General features: G+C 37.0%; 1 protein-coding gene across 15 annotated transcripts in view; it reads left to right on the top strand.

Moving 5' to 3' along the window:
- The window catches only part of PPHLN1 (periphilin 1), a 118,858-nt gene that overhangs the window by 25,159 nt on the left and 70,113 nt on the right, over nt 1-23,586 (top strand). For 13 of the 15 annotated variants that reach the window (XR_002828716.1, XR_002828715.1, XR_002828714.1 and 10 more), the window contains 2 exons: nt 10,847-11,058; nt 21,423-21,479. Coding sequence is in view for 8 of the 15 variants with exons in the window: in XM_023752280.1 (XP_023608048.1) it covers nt 10,847-11,058; nt 21,423-21,479 (269 nt within the window). In the remaining 7 variants the exon portion in view is untranslated. The remainder of the gene's footprint in view (nt 1-10,846; nt 11,059-21,422; nt 21,480-23,586) is intronic. The other 2 variants (XM_014454006.2, XM_014454003.2) reach the window with 1 other exon arrangement.

The following is a 23,586-nucleotide window of genomic DNA, read 5'->3' as shown; positions in this document are numbered from 1 at the left end:
TCTTGACCTGCACTTTCCAGGAGGACCCCGAGCCAGCACACCCCCAGACAGTTTCAGACCACACGAGAGCACCACTCAACCACCTCCATGAATGACATATTCAAAGGGTGAACTCATTGGACCAGAGTCCCATTGAAGTGAATTTTGCTCTGTGGAGTTGGCCCCTGCACAGCAGCTCCTCTTCTGTAGTTACAGCCAGTCCTCACAGCCAATTGGCCTGGGGATAAATACCTCCCATTAATGTGCCAATAGCAATCAAGGCTCAGCTACACAGGAAGATGCACACAGCCCAAATGGGGGTGGTGCGTGTAGAAGGGAAGCACACCTGGAGCATCCAGTTTGGGTTACTTGGGAGGCTCTGCCACTGGACCCTACAGGACGCCTACTACCCACTCTACCAAGACTGTGAAACCTAACAACTCTACCTAATACATAGAAACAAATACAGGGAGGCAGCCAAAATGAGACAAAGAAACATGTCCCAAATGAAAGAACAGAACAAAACTCCAGAAAAAGTACTAAACAAAATGGAGACAAGCAATCTACCAGATTCAGAGTTCAAAACACTAGTTATAAGGATTCATAATGAACTTAGGAGAAAAATAGAAGAACTTAGTGAGAACTTCAACGAAGGGATAGGAAACATAAAAATGGAGATGGGAAATATAAAAAAGAATCAGAAATGAAGAATACAGTAACTGAAATGAAGAACACATTGCAGAGAATCAACAGTGGAGTAGAAGAAGCAGATGATCAAGAGATTTGGAAGATAAGGAAGCAGGAAACACCCAGTCAGAACAGCAAAAAGAAAAAAGAATTTAAAAAGATGAGGATAGTATAAGGAGCCTCTGGGACAACTTCAAGCATACCAACATTTGCATCATGTGGGTTCTAGAAAAGAAGAGAGAGAACAAGGAATTGAAAATGTATTTGAAAGAATAATGTCAGAAAATTTCCCTAACCTGGTGAAGGAAAGACATACATGTCCAGGAAGTACACAAAGTCTCAAACAAAAACAAGATGAATCCAAAGAGGCCCATATTAAGACACATCATAGTTAAAATGCCAAAGGTTAAAGACAAAGAGAGAATCTTAGAAGCAGCATGAGAAAAGTAGTTTGTAACCTGCAAGGGAGCTCCCATAATACTGTCAGCTGATTTCTCAACAGAAACTTTTCAGGACAGAAGGTATAGGCATGAAATATTTAAAGTGATGAAAAGCAAAGGACCTACAACCAAGATTACTTTGCTCAACAAAGCTCTCATTTAGAATTGAAGGTCAGATAAAGGTCTTCCCAGACAAGAAAAAGGAAAAAGCTAAAGGAATTCATCACCACCAGTATTATAAGACATAGTAAACAGTCTTTAAGAAGAAGAAGAAAAAGATAAAAAAATATGAATGCCTTGGCTAGGTGGCTCAGTTAGTTGGAGCATCATCCTGCACATCAAAAGGTTGTGGGTTTGATTCCTGATCAGGGCACATACCTAGGTTGTGGGTTTGATCCTTGGTTGGGGTGTGTATGGGAGGCAACCGATGGATGTTTCTTTCACATCAATGTTTCTCCCTCTCTCTCTTAAAATCAATAAAATATATCCTTAAGTAAGGATACAGTAAATTATATGAATAATGGTGTTAAATACATACTTAACAATTACTTTAAATGCAAATAAATAGATTAAATGCTCCAATCAAAAGACATATAGTGGCTAAATGGTTAAAAAAAAAGACCCTTACATATGCTATCTGCAAGGGACTTGCTTCAGATGGAAAGACACACACAGACTAAAAGTAAAGGAATGGAAAAAGATATTTCATGAAAATGGAAATAAACAAAAAACTATGGTAGCACCCAGGTGGTGTTCCTTAGTGGTTAGAGCATCATCCCATGCACTGAAGGGTCATGGGTTCAATTCCAGGTTAGGGCACATTCTCAGATTGCAGGTTTGGTCCCCAGTTCGGGTGTGTGCATGAGGTAACCAGTCAGTGTTTCTCCACACATCCTAGTCACATAGGTGGACTATATTTCCCAGCCTTCCTTCCATCTAGATGTGGCCATATGATTAATTTATCTCCAGTAAAGTGTAAATAGGAGTCCTGCTTCTACATGTGTTCTTCCACGCACATTGACCTTTTCCCATGTTGCAGGGTGGGTCCTGGAATGGAATGACAGCAGACCCGTGGCCTTGGAAGCCACATGTTGAAATAGAGTGGTCAGCCTCGGTTTCTGGATGATTGCATGGAGTCTCTCACCCTGGCATGCCTGCCCTAGACTGTTTGATGGTAGCTAGACTTCTTTTGTGTAGTGACTGAACCCTGCATTTTTGGGTATTTTTGTTATAGCTATTTAAGCTTATTTTATCTCTGTAACAATACTCAGTGTTTTATCTCTTCGTCCATATCTCATGCCTAGAATACTTTTAAGCGTAAAGATGTGGTTTTGTGGAAAGGGCTCTGAACTTGGTCATCAAACTTCTAATCACAACTCTGCTGCACGACATTTATTTTTGTGGGTAGTGTAGAATAAAAGGTAATATGGGAACTCCCTTCACTTAAGTCACAGCACCCTAGTTCTAAAGTTTCTAAAACAAGATATATGAGGTTTAAATTTATTCTTAAGTTTTCCCGACTAGCTGCTTTTTCAAATGATTCCCACAGTCTTAATTCCTTTTTGAAGTTCATGTTGACTAGAAATGAAGTAGTCGGTATTTTGTGTGGAATATTTGTGTTGGATGTGCAAAGGAAAGAAAAATGAGGTCCCAGATAAGTGAAATGCTGTCTTTCTCCCCTTTCCTCTCTCCTCTTACATCACTGCCTCCTACTTTAATTGAATTTTACTCTTAACTGGTAAACATATGTCTGCTTAAACGGAGGGGTCCATCACAACTTGTCTGGTGTGACTGATGTCATGGGCTGAAATTACCTTGAGGGGATGCATATTAATAGGTGAGAATTCTGAGCTTTATAAATCGGCTTTCGCAACCAACATCCGAGGTAAATATAGTGCAGATAGTTTCAAGACTACATTCTGAGGAACGGTGCATTATAGGGCATTAGTTCTTCCCATCTTCCATTCTCCAGGTAACTTTGCCTCCTGTGTGTGTCCAGCATTATGGCTGAAATGTTTGTGATACAGCCGAAGATGCTGTCCCAACTCTTAAACTGTTTTTTTGAAAATAAAAAACATTAGTTAAGTATGGCTTTAAAAAAAATCTTTATAGTAAGAATTCTAGTTATACTGTTATTTATATTTCTTCAAAGGCTCTTTTTGATTTCCTGATAATTGTATTTAACCCATTATATCATGCATTTATCCTCATTTTCAACATAGCTAAAAACATAGTTTGAAGACTTTAGAGGTAGGTATTCTTGTGTAAATGGAACTTTGCAGTAGTCACAGTGCAAAGTTTCTACCCTCTGATTTTTGAAATGGCATTAAAAATGTGCCCCAGTTTCCACTATCCTATTGCTATTTATCATGTTTCAGGGTAATTGTTAAAATAAAATTCTTTCTTTAAAATTAGGATGATACTTGCATAAAGAAAGTTATACTAGTTGCTGTTGATTGAATTTTATAGATAATCATGAGTGTTGGGACTAACACATTTTTTTTTTTTTTAATCCTCATCCTGGGATTGTTTTTCATTGATTCTAGGGAGAGGGAAGGAAGGAGAGAGAAGCATTGATGTGAGAGAGAAACATCGATCAGTTGTCTCCCATATACACCCCAATTGGGGATTGAATCCACAACCTGGGTATGTCCCCTGACTGGGAATTGAACCCACGACCCTTCAGTACACAGGATGACGCTCTAACCAACTCTACCACACTGGCCAAGGAGGGACTAACACATTTTAAAACATACATATATATTTTTATTGATATCAGAGAGGAAGGGAGAGAGAGAGAAACATCAATGATGAGAGAGAATTATTGATTGGCTGCCTCTTGCACACCCCATTTTGGGGATCGAGCCCGCAATCTGGGCATATGCCGTTGGCCAGAATCGAACCCGGGACCCTTCAGTCCAGAGGCTGATGCTCTATCCACTGAGCAAAACCAGCTAGGGCAGGACTAACACATTTTAAAAATAAAAATAGTATGCATAAAGTTGTGATATTTGTATCAATTAATTGATAATTTCCCTTTTAATTTTTTGGGGGAACTAATAATCTATAGAGGTTTCATGTTTTGCATTTTAAATACTCAGTGATAGTTGTTTATGTGGCTTTGTTTTAGTTTGTACAGTTTTTCTGGAAACAGTTCTATATTTAAGAATGTCTAGCTTAAATTTATTTTACTTCTGTGATTTTAGTTGTTTTTTGTTAAAATGGGATTTTACATCTGAAATAAATTTAAGGAATCTTAATGATCAGGAAAACAGAAACGTCTGAGCATTTCAAACGGAGGGTTAGAGTCACTAGCAATCCAAGGTTACCTTAAGGAATTTAGGTCATGAAGCCAGGCTAGTCTATTTCCAGTTTACCCTGCACTTTTGTGGCCCTTTGGGGTTTCAACCCTCCTTCCCTGGTAAGGTCTGGACTCTATTTTTATATAATAATTTTGAAGCTATCAAAATTATTTCTCAACTTTTCATCCTCTCAGCTGCTGCTTCTGAAATTGGCAGATACATATAGGGAAAAGCAGCCCCTTAAAAGATAAGCCCAGCTCTCTGGGCTTTCTACTTTTCTTATTGAATTTCTGTAGTTCTTTACTGAATTCTTAGCTCTGATGACTGAGCAGTTTGCTAAAAAAAAATTTGGTTTTTCTACATTTTTTTTTTTTTTAGCAGTCAACTTAGTTCTTAATTTTTGGATGTAGAAGTATTTCTTTTTTCTTGTTTTTAAAATACATTTTTATTGATTTCAGAGAGAAAGGGCGAGGGAGAGGGAGAGAGAAACATCAATGATAAGAGAGAATCATTGATTGACTGCCTTCTGCATGCTCCTATGGTGGATCCAGTCCACAACTTGATGTGTGCCCTGACCAGTAATTGAGCCGTGATCTCCTGGTTCATACATAGGTCGATGCTCAACCACTGAGCCACACTGGCCAGGCTAGAAGTATTTCTTGAATGTAATAGTGGTGTTTTGTTGAAGTAGCAGAAATTGAGGTGAGCCCTGAGGTAATGGTATCTTTGGCTTGAACTTTATGAAATAGAAATATTTTATTTATTTAATTTAAATGTAGTAATTAGTAACAATCTTTTACTTATTGATTTGACTGATTTCAGAGAGGAAGGGAGAGGGAGAGAGAGATAGAAACGTCAGTGATGCTAGAGAATCATTGATCGGCTGCTTCCTGCATGCCCCCTACTGGGCATGTGCCCTGACCGGGAATTGAACCCAGGACCCTTCAGTCCACAGGCCAACGCTCTATCCACTGAGCCAAACTGGCTGGGGCTCACTTTCGTCTTTTACGTCAATAAGTTTGCCTTCAATAGTTGCCTCAGGGTACAGTATCTTGAAGGTAAACATTGTCAACATTCTCATAGTTAACTATTTTTTCTGTAATTCTGTTTATGTTCAGTTTGAATTGTACTCCTATCGTTACCACTTTTGTATTTCTTGGCTGCACTTTTGTACCCCACCAGTTGTACAGTCAAAAATCTCATATCTTCAGACATTGATTGCCACATATCCCCATTTATACCACCCTGTCCTCCTCCTTGTACTTGCTGATAAATTTCCAGGATCCCATTCCTTCTTCCTTGATGATTATAATTTCTGGCTCATAGTCTTTCCCTCCATTCCTCTCTATCCTGATTTGATGATAACCTTTAACACTAGGTCGGGATTGGTCTTACGTTTTTCAGCTCTTATCTTTAGCATGGTCAAATCCTAGAATCATCCCTAGGAATTGTTCTACCTCTTTCATGGGCTCTGAGTTTCTGCTTTTGACTTATAGATATCATCCTCATATACAGTGCTTATATGTTAGTGAGATTCTCTATTTGGAGAACCTTCTCAGTTTTGTGTGCATGAGAATCACCTGAAGGGTCTTGTTAAAGCCCAGAATCCTGGTCTCACAGAAATTCTGACTCAGTAGGTGTGATTTGATGCCCGTTAATGGGCATTTCTATCACCTTCCCAGGTAATGCTGATGCAAGCCTGGGGACTGTATTTTGAGGAACACTTTCCCTCAAAGGGTAAAGATCAAAACTTTCCACTCTGCCTCAAGCTTCTTTCACATTCTTACTTTGTTTACTTCCTATTAATGACTTCTAGAATTACTTTACTGAGATAGTCCTTCTGAGATGAGATTTTTCATATTTTCTCTTGGAAACAAGAATTTTTCTCTTTATCCCTTTTATTTTCTTCTCTTCTTTCCTTCAGTGCCATTCTCTTCTACTTAGTTTCTTTGTCTTATTTTCTCCTGTTGATTTTTGGCTTCTTCCTTATCAGTAACATTCTAGAGTCTTAAATTAAGAGTTTCTCCTTCTACAGGAAATTAACCCTTTTCCTCAATTTCCAGATGTGATCAAATAAGCCCCTTTCCTCAAAATACTGTCCCAATTCTCTCCCTTCTTCCCTCTGTCAAATTTTATTGACAAAAAAGTAATGGCTTAAAAAATACCTTAATTTTTTCTAATGTGCTTTTGTTTCCAAAGCTTCACTGGACAGCCCACTCACTGGTCACATGACTCCTAGGTTTTAAATGCAGAGATCTCTTCCAGCTTCTGCAGTATTTGATATTACTTTCTTTTCCCTTTTAATAATTTCCTTCCTATGCTTTTTAGTCACTGCTTTTAAATTTTTTTCACTGTTCTGACTACTCTGTTCTTGTTTGCATAATACCCTTTAATTCCGCTCTGCTTTTTCTTGAAGCTTGGAATACTTTATCTACCACCTAAATTTGTGCTGTTTAAAATGGGGACCACTAGCTGAATGTGCCTATTGAGCACTTGAAATATGGCAGTTCACACAGATGTTCTGTAAGTATAAAATACACAGATTTTCAAGATTTACAATGAAAAAGAGAATATAGCCTGGACAGTGTGGCTCAGTTGGTTGGAGCATTGTACCATACACGAAAGGTCATGAATTCGATTCTGGATTCTCTGTGAGGGCACGTGGGGGTTTAGTCCCAGGTCGGGGCACATATGAGAGGTATCCTATCGCTGTTTCTCTTACATCAATGTTTCTCCTTCTCCCTCTCTCTCTCAAATCAGTAAAACATATCCTTGGGTAAGGATTAAAAAAAGTAAGAGAAAAAGAATATTAAATATCTCACCAAAATTTTAATATTGATTACATGTTGATAATATTTTTAATAAATTGGGTTAAGTAAAAAATACTAAAATTTCACCTATGATACTTTAGTTTTCAAATGTGGTTAGTATATTTGAGGTTCGAAACAATGTTGATCTAAATTTCATCTTTAAAAACTTACAGGTTAGTTTTCCATCTTATATACATTTCTCTTCTGAATTACAGTACTAGCCCTCTGGAACATTTATGTCCCATTCTCCCAATCTGATACTAAGCTTCTTCAGAGTCAGGGTAGTTCTTCATAGTTCTTTTCATACACACACATGAATAAATGATGGCTAATATTATCACTTTATCAGAGAGGATACTTACAGTAGAGGATACCAATTGTGATGGGGTTTTTTTTGTGTGTTTTTTGTTGTTGTTTTCTTTTAATTCTTTTAATCCTCACCCAAGGATATTTTTCCATTGATTTTTATAGCGAGTAGAAGGGATGGGGAGAGACAGAGAGAGAGAGAGAGAGAGAGAGAGAAAGAGAGAGAGAGAGAAACATCAATGTTGGTTGCTTCCAGCATGCTCCCTGAGCCTACAACCGAGGTACTTTACCGAAATTGAACCCGGGACCCTTCAGTCCTCGGGCCAACGTTCTGTCCACTGAGCCAAACCAGATGGGTCCAATTGTGATGTTTTTGCTTAACGCTATCGGCAATAGGAGAGGTTGATGTGAAGGGGAGGAGACATTACTTTGCTCTGAGATGTTAAAATCTGACATGTATTTTCCCCAAGTGTATCCAGCCATGCGGGTCACTGGATAGTTCTGAACTGTTTATTCTGTTGTGATTTTACTGCCATCTGGCGTCAGGACCAGGAAACTGTAGCTCAGTGTTTCTTTTCTTTCTCCCCAGAGAAAGTAGGCAATCTTTTCTCTCAATATTGGCCTCCTCTTCTCCATCCCCAAAGTAAGTTAACAGTAAGAGCTCATTTTATTTCAGTGTAGGAGACCTTTATTCTCCCCTTGGAGCACTCTTCCCTTGGCTGTCTTGATAACGTAGCACTTTCCTTCATGTTTCTGTGACCATCTTTCATTTTCAGACTGCCCATTTCTCTCTCAGTGTGGTAGTTTTCTAGCCCCAAATTCTGGGCCCTCTACTCTTTTTATCCTTTGTTTTCATCCATATTCAAGGCTTAAATACTGCCTATCTACTGACAAATTTATTGTTATAACCAAAATCTCTTCGGGTCTTTGCATCAGTCTCTCTAGTTGCCTACCAAGAGGTTTACATGAGGTTTCAAATTTAACATGTTCGAATCTAAGATGCCATCCCTACTTCTCATAGTTTTCTTTTCTCATTTCAATAATCCATCAGTGCCAGAATTCTGGGAATCAGCTTAATATTTCCTGACACCCTTACTACATTTACCATGTGCCATTGAATCCACCAAGGTGTGTTCTTGTACAAGTTAAATTTGTGACTCCTTTTCTGCTCTGCTGTATCTAAGCTGTTACTGTCTCTAGCCTGGACTGAGTAGGTTACCAGTTAGTTTCCCTGCATGCACTCTTGATTATATTTCCATGTTTTATTTTATTTTTTTTAATATTAGCCTTTCTGACTAACCCGGGAGTCCTGTGGTGGGAGAGATTGCATGCATTTGGTTCACCATGAGGTCCCTAGCACCTGGTACAGTTCCTAAAACCTGTGTAATACCTGTACAGCCACTCTGGCTTTCACTGATGTTGATGTGACTTCTGTAGTTTTAGTGATTAAACTTGAATATATTAGAATTTCTTTATTTTAGTATTTTGTTCAAGTTCATTAATCATGAGTTTTTACTGTTTTCTGTGTTTTTTTTTTGCTTAGAGAAACTTAAGTGTAACTATAAGTGTAACTATAAAGGCAATATATTTTGGATACTAATCAGATAATAACAACCTACTTACATATTGGGGAGTGCCAGTCAATATGCTGAAATTATTTTTAGCATTGGAAATTTTATGCCATTGCTTTGTCTTTTAGCATTCTTCTGAAATTTAAAGTTCTTTAATTTTTTTTTAAAAATATATTTTATTGATTTTTTACAGAGAGGAAGGGAGAGAGATAGAGAGTTAGAAACATCGATGAGAGAGAAACATCGATCAGCTGCCTCCTGCACACCCCGCATTGGGGATGTGCCCGCAACTCAGGTACATGCCCTTGACCGGAATCGAACCTGGGACCCTTGAGTCCGCAGGCCAACGCTCTATCCACTGAGCCAAACTGCTTTCGGCGAGTTCTTTAATTTTTTTAGAAATATATTTTTATTGATTTCAGAGAGGAAGGGAATGGAAGAGAGAGAGACAGAAACATCAATGATGAGAATCAGTGATTGGCTGCCTCCTGCACGCCTCCCACTGGGGATCGAGCCCACAACCTGGGCATGTACCCTTCACCAGAATCGAACCTGGGACCCTTCAGTCTGCAGGCCGCCGCTCTATGCACTGAGCCAAACCAGCTAGGGCTAAAGTTTTTTAATTTTAATATGAAGGTACATTTGCTAAATCTTCAATTAAAACCGGTCTGATTCCACATGTTCTTTTAAATAGAAGCTCAAGTCTTGATAGTTTAATAATTTTGATTTGCTTTATGGGTTTTTTTTTATTATTTTTAATTGATTTCAGAGAGGAAGAAAGAGGTAGAAACATCAATGATGAGAGAGAATCATTGATCGGCTGCCTCTTGCATGCCCCACATTGGGGATGGAGCCCGCAACCTAGGCATGTGCCCTGACCTGGAATTGAACCGTAACCTCCTAGTTTATAGATTGATGCTCAACCACTGAGCCATGCTGGCTAAGCTGCTTTGTGTTTTAAAGATAGTTTTGATTTTATAAAATTTTGCTAGTTAGGCCTGCTTCCTACTTTGAATTAAGGATATTGCTTAATAAAGAAGTTTAATTTGTAAAAATAAAAGTGATTATAAAAAGTTGGGTTTTAGAGATAAGAATACGAATTCAGAAAACAGTGATTTAATAAGCATATATCAGGGTTTCTCAGCCTTGTCATTATTAACATTTTTGGTCAGATAGTTTATTGTTGTGTATATGGGAGCTGTCCTGGGCATTGTAGGGTTTAGCATTATCCTTGCCCTCTACCCACCAGTGGTACCCCTTCTTCTCTAATTGTGATAACAGACATGTCTGTAGGTATAGCCAAATTGTCATGTGGGGGCAAAATCTCAACATTTGAAAGTCAGTATATACTGTACTTAAAAGGCGATAATAGGCCATAGAGTACCTCACTTGGGAAGTCTTTGGCATCCTTTAGGTGTCTGAGAATATGACAGCTGGGTAGTATATTGCTAATGGCAAAAAGAAGTAGAAGCTATATGACTATTGGTTTCACATTTTAAAATTACTGTGCTTGCTTAGAATAAAGTAACTTTTACACTTACCAACTGGTTCTACCCCAAACTGTGAAAAAACGATGCATTCTAAAACATATTTCACTGATAAAGTTTCATTTTGTGGGCTGACTTCAGAAGTTAGGTGGTGGTATAAAAGGGAACCAAGATTACAGTTTGAAGAGTAGCTGGTATTCAGAGCTTTTGCCATTTGTGGATATGTGGGGTAAAGGATATAATTAACCTCTTTTCTTTTCAAAGGGACATGAGAGATGGCTTTAGAAGAAAAAGTTTCCACGCTTCCCATTATGTGAGAGACCGGTCTCCTCACAAAAGAGAAAATCCGTTTTTAAGAGAATCACCTGTTGGCAGAAAGGATTCTCCACACAGCAGATCTGGCTCCAGTGTCAGTAGTAGAAGCTACTCTCCAGAAAGAAGCAAAACTTACTCTTTCCATCAGTCTCAACATAGAAGTATGTATTTTAAAAACTTTTCCTTTTTCTTTCACACTGATGAGAAAGTACTAAGACAGATTGCCTTTTAGGTGCTGTAAAAGGTATATTTTTTAACATTTTCTTTTTTAAAATTTCAAACTTATATGGACAAGAATGGCATTCTGTGCAATAATGTCATCCTGACTGAGTTGCTCAGTGTGTGTGGGAATAAATAAATGAAATCTTCCTGTATTATATTTCTAGACTCTACTACCTGCTCATTCACAAAAAATTTACTCTTGCCTTCTATATTCAAGGCACTGTGTTAGATAGAAAGATGTCTCTGTCACCAAGGAACTAGAATATGTTTATGTATTTTCCCCCAACTGATAACAACTTTATCAATTTGTAAATATAGCATATGTAAAATATAACTGAATCGATATGCCATAAACGAGCTAACGTAACATGGGCAGGTCAAGATAGGAGAGATTCTCTCTCTGGGGATGGGAGAACATGACATTTGGGCTTATCTTTCATTTCAGATTTCTGTAAGTGTAGAAGTATCTACTAGGTATAAGGAATTATAAGTTGAGAGATCAGAAAAGTCTAGGATATTTTTCCTATTTAACTCCTTTTCTATTATCTGTTTTTTTCAAATAATAACATTTTTAGTTTAACAGTCTGTGCCTCCTGGGTGTTAAGATTGATGGAAGTTCACTTCAGGTTATCAGAATGTCTCCATTGCAGCTGTTGCTGGATTCCTGTATTTAAGAAACATTTATCAATTGTTTACTATTTTCAGAACTAGATAGAGTGGGGCTTCCAAAAAAAATTTTTTTTACTGCATGTGTATGAATGGTCATGCACTTACATATGTCTGAGTGCTTAAAATGTTTTTAGAATAGTTCCAGGTAACTGAAAGCTTTATTCTGGAGTTCAGTGTTAACAGTCTGATATTTCCTTCCTCTCTCCCACCACCCTTCTTTCCCTCAAGGAGAAAAACTATCTCAAAGTTGTAATGTGTGCTCATATGTACAGCCAGAAATATCCAAAATTAGCCAGATACCTTCTAGGAACATAGTTTTTTTGTGTGTGTATGACTTAAATCCAAATCTATTAATGATTTGATTAAGAGGGAGGAAAGTATCTTGGGAAACTGATTATGAAGCCTTTCAAACAAAACATGAGTAAAATGGAGGCTTGAAATTCTTACTTGACAGCTTATAAGAAAGCTGTTATTTATGATAGTTATTGGTGAATTAGCCTTATCTTTTTAATTTCACCTCTAAAACAATCTCTAGGGAGGCATCTGTATCTGCTCTTGGCCTGGTTAGTTAGTGGCCAGAGCTCTAATATCTTGAGATGAAATGTGGAGGAGCCACCATCATGCTCTTGTCATAGGGTTTCCAATATACTTCTCTCATCCTTCAAGATCTAATGCCTTTAATATCTGGAGTGATGAGAGGATAACAAAGAATGGTGGGTGACTAAAGTATGCGATAGATTAAGTGAAATAGAGCATATGACTTTGTTAATACCATTATGTTTATTTTGTTAAGTCATTTAGCTTTGAAAGTAAACTGTAATCAAGAAAAAAAGTTTGTTCTGGGGAAACTCTCTTTACAAAGTACTTTGGTTGATTCCTTAACTATTTGGGCTGATCTTTTTTTGTGTGTTAATCCTCACCCAAGGATGTTTTTCCCATTGATTTTTAGAGAGAGTGTAAGGGAGAGAGAGAAAGAGAAAGAAACAACAATGTGAGAGAGATACATCAATTGGCTGCCTCCTGCACGTGCCCTGACTGGGGCTGGGGATCAAACCTGCAACCCAGGTACATGCCCTTGACTTGGAATCAAACCCACAATCCTTCCATGTGGGGTCCGATGCTCTAACCAATGAGCATGCTGGCCATGGCTGGGCTGAACTATTAAATGTTTTTCTATACTCCTTTCATGTAAATGGTTTTCAGAATAGTTGCATAAGATCATCTTGCAAAAAGTCTTGTTTTGATCAGTAAATGGGAAAAGTAATTATTATTTTACATATTTTTGATACCAACTTTTGCTTTAAATCTAATTGTAACAAATATTGATAGCACCTTACCTTGCTTTTCTTCAAAAAAAAAGGACTGATAAACGGTCCTTCAATGATCAGTCATTTAAACTGGGCTAATTAGCAGTATTGGATTAGTTTTCTAATGTAAATGAAAATTTTGCCATAGATTTTATTTTTATTTTTAAATTACCTTAAATTCGATTTTTTTTCATATATTTTTATTGATTTCAGAGAGGACGGGAGAGGGAGAGAGAGAGAGAGAAACATCAATGATGAAAATCCTTAATCGGCTGCGTCCTGCACACTCCCTACTGGAGATCTTGCCCGCAACCCGGGCATGTGCCCTTGACTGAAATCAAACCTGGGACCCTTCAGTCCACAGGCTGCTGCTCTATCCATTGAGCTAAACCAGCTAGGGCTTGCCATAGATATAAAATGTTTGTATAAATAACAAGTAAAAATAATTTTGTTAATTTTACCATTTTGCTAATTCTCTAACTTTTACTTTTTATTCATACTTTTAGAGTAATTTTACTTATTTTAGTAATTACTATTAGTTTGGCCATGGTAACCATGTTTTTAATCAAAAGTTGTTTTTCAATTACAGTTGACATTCAACATTATATTATTTTCAGGTGTACAGCACTGTGGTTAGAAATTTATATAACTTGTGAAGTAGACTGCCTGCTATAATTCTAGTACCTACCTGGCAGATGGTAACCATTTAAGGACTAATTATTCATAATTCTTCTGTGCATTTAATGTCTGTTATGTGCTTAATTATAAGCCACAGAAAGATTTTCACTCCTTTTTCATCTCAACTAGTTATATATGTGCACACGAACACACACATACACACATGCATTTGATTATATTTCTCTTACTTGGCTTTTTGGGTTAAACCTATGGAACTTTGTTCTGCTTTAGACTGATTATTCTCCTAAATCAGTGTTTTTATCATGTGCTTCATGTATAAGACTTCTGCCTATAACTTAATTGGACTAATGTGGTCAAAGCTGTGACTACCATATTATTTTTCGTTCTTTTTTGTTATCCATATTTACATTCCACCAGTGTGGGTTGTCCTAGTTAACCTCATTTCCTTTTCCTTTGCTTATGAGACTGATCTAGTTAAAATTGTTTTGTCACTTATACCTTGAATATTTTTTTAAAATATGTTTTTATTAACTTTTTAGAGCAAGAGAAGAGAAGGGAGAGGGATGGAGAGATAGAAACATCAATGAGAGAGAAACATCATGCTCCCGTAGCTCCCCCCACTGGGGACCGAGCCTGCAACCTGGACATGTGCCCTGACCACCGGAATCGAACCATGACCTCTTGGTTCCTAGATTGACGCTCAACCACTGAGCCACACCGGTGGGGCTTGAATATTTTTACTTGAAGTTTATTTTTATTCTAATTAACCAAACATCTCCCCATTTGTCAGCTCTCTTGGATATTTACTTTCCTATTTGATTCCCCCTTTTCAAATGAATTCTATTGTTTTCCTAGCTCAACTATTATTTATCTTTTGTTTAGGATTGTGGCATTAGTAATGCACCAGAGATCACTAATATCCATTCTTTGTTAAAGTACATCCTGTGATGTTTAATGTATCACAATCTAGCCTTTCCATCTTTGTATAGCTCACTTTAATGAAACAATTAAAATATTTTCCTGTAACATGTACATAATACTATTTATCTTAAACCCATAAAGATAATATATTTTTATATTATAACCATTTATGTATTTGAAGAGTCCCATCATAATCTTCTCAATTTTTGTTTTTCAGGCATAAATATATTTAGTTCTTTCAGCTGTTCCTTTTATTTGGCAGATTTTTGGACCTTTTGCTTTGCTAAATTTTTTTCTGTTCCTTTCAAGTTGTGATGCCAGAAGTGAATTTTTATTTTGTCAACCACATTGCATTACTGACCCTTACTGAGACTGTAGACAATTGAAACCTAAACTATTTTTCTATATTTTATTCTTAAACAAAATGCTCTTCAGCTGTACTTTTTCCGGTGCAATTGTTTATGTGTAGTTAATGCATTAAAAAAATCTAGTTATGCTAAATTTCATCTAATTAACTTTGGCTTATGATTCTCTTCCATAGAGGCTTAAAAATCTCATTTAGTGATCCTATATATTAGCAGCAGATAAATAACTTTGTTTTAGCTGCAAATGAAGTATGCATTATGTGCTTTATATTAACCAATAATAATTTTGTTGAGTAGCGTAAGGCCTAATATAGAAACTTTAGAGACCTCTCTCTGTGGACTTCAGCCATTTATCTGCATCATTTGCTGTTATTCAACCAGTTGTGATCCCCAATCTTGTCTTTCTTCCACTTGTGGATTTAATGGAAGACTTGGTACTTTGTCAAAATTGAAGTTACAAAGCATTTCCTCTGTCAAAATAATGGCATAAAAATTGCCTTGCCTTTTTTTTTTTTTTTTAAACATTAGGGGCTTTGTGGCTCCTGGGATGATTATGTCAGTCATTATAAACTGCCTCTTTGTTAATTAATTCTAAATATTTGCTATAGAGTATAATGTCAACTTTACCAGTGATGCTCATATATGAATTAGGCAGTGTGACATTTTGGTTGAATTTTTAAAATATTATTCTGGAAGATTTGGAAGTTTATTGTTTTTGTTGATCTGTGTCTGTTTGTGTTTCTTTCTTTTTAAATCTTTATTGATGAAAGTATTACATATGTCCTCCTTTCTCCCCATTGACCCCTTAGCCCGCCCCTGCCCCTGGCCTTTACCACACTATTGTCTGTGTCCATGGGTTATGCATATATGCATACAAGTTCTTTGGTTGAACATATGTCTGTTTTTCTTTAATTCTGACTTTGGGCCCACCCTCCCCTTACTTTCTTTTTTAATCCTCACCCATGATATGCTTATGGATTCCTTTAGAGAGCGAGAGAAAAACATCAATGTGAGAGAGAAACATTGATTTGTTGCCTTCCTTGCATGCCCCAACCAGGAATCGAACCCACAACCTTTTGTTGTATGGGATGACACTCTAATCAACTGAGCCATCCAGCCGGGGCTCCCCTTGTTTTTATTTCTAAATATATTTTTATTGATTTCAGAGAGGAAGGGAGAGGGAGAGAGAGATAGAAACATCAATGATGAGAAAGAATCATTAATCGGCTGCCTCCTACATGCCCCCTACTGGGGATCAAGCTGGAAACCCAGGCATGTGCCCTGCCTGGGAATTGAACTTTGACCTCCTGGTTCATAGGCTGACACTCAACCACTGAGCCATACCGGCCAGGCTTCCCTTATTTCTTGATATCAGCAACCATTATTACAAATACAAGATATTTTAAAGTAAGACTATTATTAATCTATGCTTAATCCATTTTGAAAGCATATCTAAGATAACTGAAAATGTATAAGAATTAAAAAATACTGTTTTAATTTGACTTTGGGTGGTGGGCACACAATGCAGTATACTGATCGTGTATCATAGAAATCTACACTCAAAACCTATATGGTCTTGTTGAACAATGTTACCCCAATAAATTTAATAAAAAATAAAATGAAAAAAATACTATATTGAGAAGAGAATATTTGGAAGATAGACTTTGTTATTGAACACCAATGTAATTGGAAAAGATACATGTCTAAAGACCTGGTTGGCTATGAATAAATTTGGAAGTCCACATTAATTTTTGGATTATAGCTGAAATTCCAATAAAATTTAGAAGCTTAAGTCTGCCTTTATAAGGAAGGCTTTTCTGTGCAGGTTTAGATGGTAATGGGGATATAGAAATAAGGCTTTATCCTAAGATCTTGTATATTAGGCAGTAGGAAGGAAGGTTAAGTTCATTCTCTTAGCAGCTGAATGTAGTGTTTCTTGGTTTGAAAGTCACTGTATTTATGATCAATATTCATATAGTCTTTCATTTAGCAAAAATATATTTCAAATAAATGGTTAGCCAAGCAAGAAAGATCCAGTCTTTGCCCTCTGAGTTTATGATCTAGTGATGGAGACAAACAAGTCATTACATAGGAATAGACATTTTAGGTAAAATCTGAAGGGTGGGTAGAAGGTGGAAAGATGCAAGTGGTGAAGGCTTATGAGCTATCTCATGTGGAGTGCCTGAAATGTAATTTAGTCTCCTGGAAGATCTTGGACTGTTAACTGGTCTGTGCTATTATTGTGCAGTGGAATTAGATACTATATATTCTTTTTGTTAGGAACTCTGTTGCTTACTCACAAGAGAGCTTTGTCTGTGAGTTTCCTGGGGAAATCCTAGGAGTATAACGATGGTTTTTCAAGCAACTGAATGACCATGGTTCTAAAAAGTAATTAGTTAATGCTGTTTCCATATGTGTAGGCATTTATAGTATCTCTGTTTTAGGACTTAGTGTGCTCTGTCAATAGCAGATATTTGTAATGTACTAATGATATGTTTGATTGATGTTTTAAAAAGTGAGCTCAAGTGGTTTTAGCTGATTATTAAAGAAGAGTTCTATTTAGAAGTGCACTTCCAAAGTATTCATAGTTAATATGCCTTTACTTCAACTTGCTGCATTTTTAACCTTCTAAAGATGATTACTTTAGGGAAACAGAAGTGATGCAAAGCTTTACCTACCCCTCAAGTTGTTGTTTTTGTGGGGTTTCTCTCTCTCTTTTTTTTTGAGTCTTTACCACAGAGCATTTTCTTCTGTCCCCTCTATTTTCTGTTTTGTATCCTTTTGAATAAATCAGTAGATCTCTAGGAAATCCTGCTCTTCCTAACCAAAAGCCCCAAATTCGTATGTCATCATTCATGATGGAGAAAATAAGTTATTTCCTTATCTTCTCTGTCAGCACCACATCTTCATTTGTTCATATCTTAATTTCTCTTTCAAAGCTTCAAGGGGAAGATGAATGACCTGTGCTACAACTTTTTTTGTTTCTTGAAAAGACTTTTTTATTTACTTTTTATTGAATTTATTGGGGTGACACTGGTTAACAAAATTATACAGGTTTCAGGTACACAATTCCACAACATCATTTGTACACTGGATTGTGTGTTCACCACCCCAAGTCAAGTCTCCTTTCATCACCGTTTATGCCCCCGATACCCTCTTCTTAAACTACCCCCACCCTTCTCTCCCTAGCAGTCAACACACTATTGTCCATGTCTGAGTTTTATTGAAAAGACTTTCATTCAAAAGTGTCTTTTATTCCTATATGTCAGGCACTGTACCAAGAATTTAATAATATGCAAGACAGAATCCATACTTTTATTATCTTTAAATGATGATTTTTTTTCTAGTAGTGTCCTTTGTTCTTTCATGGATTATCAATAACAATACTTAATTAGGATTGGATGAGTCTGTTTAGGTTTGTCATGGCTTTCATCAGGACAACACATCAGAAAGAAAGCATATTTCTGAAAGATCGTATCAAATTTACAGCTATTATATTTAAAGAGTCATCAAATATTGTTTTATTAATATTTAAATTGGCTATTATTTCAGAGAGTCACCAAATGTTAAATTCCTGTAGAACTTTTAAATGTTTGTTAGAAGAATAATCTGCTTCTCTAGCTTTGATTTCATCTGCATGGGAATAACTTTATACCTGGTCTATGGAACCAGTATTTGAAATTCCTCTTCATTTTCTTCCTTCCCATTTATTCTTTCACTCACCAAAATATTGACTTGGATTTTGATTTCCTTACTGCCTTATTCAGAATTTTTCTTTCCTGGTTTCTTTCCTTTATCCTAATTTGGAACTTACTTTCTTTAGCAAGTCACAGCAAAGGCAAAAATGTGTTGAGCCTTTTTGTAAGATCCTGTGTGAGATGAATTTGAGATAATAGATAATAGGTAAGGAGTAGCATCCTGTCAGAAATAAAGACGTGTGAATTTAAGAAGCAGATTTGAAAAATATGGGTATTTATAGTGTTGGTTGGAGCCACATAAGTATAGCAGAGCAAAAAGAACTGGGGTTAGGAACACTCACTTGGAGGAACAATAACCAATAATGAAGAAAGAGAAAGGTGTAGATAGGAAGTATAAACACAAAAGTACAAAGGCAGGAAAACCAAATGGCAAAATATTAAAAAAAACCAAACTTGTTTAGTTTTTATTATATGCTTGTTTTATTTTATTATATTTATTAATATGCTGTAGTAGAAGACAAGAAGAAAGACCCTTGGTTGTTTTTTGTTGTTGTTGTTTTTAGTTGATCTTTACAGACAATGGAAGGGAGAAGGAGAGAAAGAGAAACATCAATGTGATAGTGACACATATATTGGCAGCCTCATGCACACCCCCTATCTGTGATTGAGGTTGCAACCCAGGGAATTGAACCTGCAATCTTTCGGTGCACAGGATGACACCTGTCAGGACAAGACCCTTGGTTTTAATATAAACATATCCTTGGAAACTCTGGGATGAGGAGTTAAGCACAGTGGGGTTGTTTCTACTATCTTTTGTATTAAAATATACTCTAAAATTTAAAAAATTAAAACAACCACTTGATTTTTTTTTTTTTTATGATTCTGCAATTTGAGCCAGGTTCAACTGGGTGGTTTTACTAGTCTGTTAAAATTTATTAAATAGTCCAAGCTTGTTTAGGGCAGCATGGCTAGAACTCTGTAGTTAAATGTGGTAATTCCTGTAGTGTCTCTGAAATTTGGAATTGAAATCAATAAACATAGCATGTATTAGTAAACTGACTCTATGGAGGGGAAAACTACCTGATTTGTGATATTTGCCGATATCCATGGAGTAAATACTACCACTGTGGCTGATTTCAGGCTACCCATGTGGAGTCATTAAACTTGCAGTTTGGAAGAGATGCAGACATTCCACTCTCACCAGCTAACACGAGCCAGCCTCAGACTCCAGACACTCCTGTAAAACATCCCTGTCCTAATTTCTTGATCTACAAAGAATTTGAGACAGGTTAACAAAATAAACACTTAATAAAATAGAGCTAAGAAAACGGGTGAAGGCTTTTATGGAAAAGGAAAATTAAATGAAAATAAAAATAAGAATAAAGTTAGTAATATATTAAATAAATGCCTATAATAAGGCTCTCAGTAGTTGCTGTAGGTGAACTAAGGATTTGCCTAAAACAAAGAGGAAATGAGCAGTAATAGTGTTCGCAGTGTACCTTGGGTAAAAACATATCAGCTGCTCATTTCCTGATGATAGATCAGTGAACAATAAGAGGGACACTGCATCTTCAGCAACATTCTTCCAAAAGTAGGAGGGCACCATTTGTTTAATACAAGGTGCTGACAGTGCCAAAATGGTTCAGAAGAGGTGTGTTGTTTTCTTAGAAAAAAAGGTAAAATTGGCAATTTGGGATCTATAATAGAAGAAGGAATTTGTATGTTATTGCAAAGATATTTGGGAATCTCTGCTAGTATATTTAGGCTATTTAGAAAGCTGATTCCATCTGCATCAAGTATTTGCTGTAAGCTAATAAAATATTTACATGCTTCTAAGTATGAGATAATTAGGGATTCAACAAAGACAGTAGCTGTGGATTTAGGTATAAAGAAAATTCATCACCCTAGCCGATTTGGCTCAGTGGATAGAGCGTTGGTTGGCCTGCGGACTGAAGGGTCCTAGGTTCTATTCAGGTCAAGGGCACGTACCTCAGTTGCAGGCTCCTCCCCGGTCCAGGCCCTGGTGGGGGTGCATGCAGGACTCACATTCATATTTCTCTGTTTTTCCCTCTCTCTGCCACTCTCTCTAAAAATCAATGGAAAAATATCCTCGGGTGAGGATAAAACAAAAAAAAGAAAATTCATCTATGAGAAAGTTTGTATAAAAAGAAATAGCACGATCTAATAATAGGCTTCCTGTTGAGAGCATTTCAAAATAACTACTATGAAATCATTCCTGTGTTCTTTTTTTATTGTTAATGATAATTCATTTTTGATATTTTGGTGTCATTCTTTAATCAATCCTTTGAATGTTGACTTTATGGAGGAGATTAGAGTAGGCTCTTAAAATTAAGAGTAAGATATGATCTCATCTTCAATTTTTGGTATCTTATTCTATGATCCTTTCCTCATTTCTTTCTGCCCATGCTATCCTTGGTTAGCCTCATCTTCATATTTCATGTTGTTGGTCTTGGACCCAACCCACTTATGATCTTAAGCAGGTTTTTTCCTGTTATGTTACTCCTCTGCAGTGGTGGCTGATCAGGCAGCCGTACTTGAAGGCGGGTTAGGAAAGAGGTTAGGGTCACCAGCAAGTGCTTAGAGTTCCTGTTCTCATCATTTCCACTTCTGGGTCCTTCTCTTGTTCCTCCTGGGCACAGAGGTGCTTGCTGGTAGTAATTCCTCCCTGCCCACCTTTCCTTAGAACCCGTGCGTGCTGCTGCTTCCTACAAACGGCAGAATGAAGGAAAGCCAGCAAGAGGTGAGTTTTGAGCTAGATTTTTATATGGGATTGTGAAAGGGTGGGGGCTTGAATTGATTGAGGTTATAGAAGGGAAAGTGTGTAACTGCTCCAGTAGTCTACTGTTGGAACCAGAGTTGAACAGTAGACTCAGATAATAGGGGATACAGGGGTGAGGTGTCTGGCCCAGCCATTCCTGGTCCGCAATAGTTACCTCATAGAAGGTTGAGATCTGTAGACTAGACAAGTCATTGACAGGTACAACAGTAGGTCCATGGGATTTCTTTTTACCTTTCCTGTGCCCTTTCTGCTACCTTCTATGTCATTCTTTTCTTTATCTTTTGCTTCTTGCCTGTCCGTCCCTTTCATGCACTTGGTATATATGAATACATGTGGCTATATGCCAGGCCACCTGCCCTACCCTTCAGTGTTCCTTTGCTGCTGCACACTGACATTAGTTGATACCTGCTTAAATTAGTCCTTCTGCAGCTACCATCAAGATAGATTGTAAGACTATACTTGGGCACCATACTTGGCATAGCCATAGTGCTGATGTCTTGTTTATAAAGGAAATGCTAGGTAAGAAATTAACAAGTGCTTGTGAAAGTTTTTTCTGTGTCTAACTGCTGTGTGCCAGAATTGAACCTACAATTATGCCTTTAATGTGCTGTGCTTGTTGGTTCAGCTCCTCATTTCCTTTCAAGGAATAGATTATCTGAGTAGGATGGGGAGTTCGTTGCAGTCTCAGAGGAAAAAACCAAATGATCTTTTCACCAAATTTTTGAGTGCCTACTCTTTTACTTAAAGGACTCAAGCTAGGTAGGTCCTGAGTATTCAGAAATAAATAAGCTATGGTACTTGTTCCTCTAGGTGCTTTTGGTGTTGGGGCTAGGACTGACACTGTCGCAGTATCATGTGGAATTTACCATGTGCAATGGAAATACAGTAGGGAATGACTAAATAAGCCATGCTCTGAATTATTTGGAGATGTAGTGATGATTGGTATTTTATTTTTGATTTTTAAGGTCTACAAGAACTTTTAAACTTGCTTAGAGTGAAAACTTCTTAATGATACCACAAGTTAAAAGATTCTAGGGTTATGTCTTTTTTAAGACTGTTGGAGCTTCAGAGTTGGAATACTGTGCCTAGAGCAGGAATGACATTTGTTGTGTCCTGTACATTTCTGGATGTTTAGCAGCATCCCTACCCTCTGTTTACTATGTATCAGAGGCAACTCTCCCACTTGTGAAATAAAAAGTATCTTCACACATTGCCAAATGTCCCTAGAGAGGTGAGGTTGGGGCGGGGGGTGAGAGGGCTGAGAAGCCTTTCTGGTCTGCAGGACATTAGGAAGAGATGGTACTCACTACTGTCCTAAGGGCCTCAGAAGCCTGTGTGTCTCCAGGCCCTTGCTTAGCTATCTCGGCCACAGCAGGAAGAGCCTAAGAGGCTTTTGTTGACTGAAGCTGGCTTTGCCTCAGTTGCAAAGTCGTTTTGTCTCTGCCTCTGCTCTTGACTGCTTTCTTGGCTTTAATTCACTGTCCAGCCTTGACCAGCTTCTGTGTCACTGCAAACTTGGTGTCACTTTTTCCTCTTCTTCATAATTTCACCAGTTTTTCTAGAAGTTAAAAGCAAGGGATTTATGTTATATTTGACACACATAGACAATGTAATGAAAAATGTTTTTCTGTCAGAAACAACTCATTGTTATTTTTAAGATTATATTTAACTAAACTCATTTTTTTGTTGTTGTTAAACTGGCTAAATTAATATTATTTAAATCTATTTTCTGGCTAAAGTTTCTATAAAATTAATGGTATACATAGAGCACTGACATGGGTGTCTGAATTGACTAAAGATAAAGGTTAATGATTTTATCTCATTCAGGTTTATTATTAACCATTTGCTACATATTTAGGTATCATTTATATCTGGCGCTGGATTAGCCCTCTAAATGATAGTTTTCTAGTTTTTAATTTTATTTTTTAGGCTGTCTAAACATTTCAGGAATACATGCTAAATTTCTTATATGCTTCTCTCTGTGAGCTATTGCTTAAATTAGCTCTTTTGGTGGGATCTACACAATAATCCCTTGGGTTTTTATTGTGATGCATTAAAAGTTAGATTT

This window comes from Myotis lucifugus, unplaced genomic scaffold (assembly GCF_000147115.1).
Source record: "Myotis lucifugus unplaced genomic scaffold, Myoluc2.0 scaffold_30, whole genome shotgun sequence".
Lineage (NCBI taxonomy): Eukaryota > Metazoa > Chordata > Mammalia > Chiroptera > Vespertilionidae > Myotis > Myotis lucifugus.
Note: the sequence above shows the minus strand (reverse complement) of the source record. Positions and strands in the feature narration are given on the sequence as shown.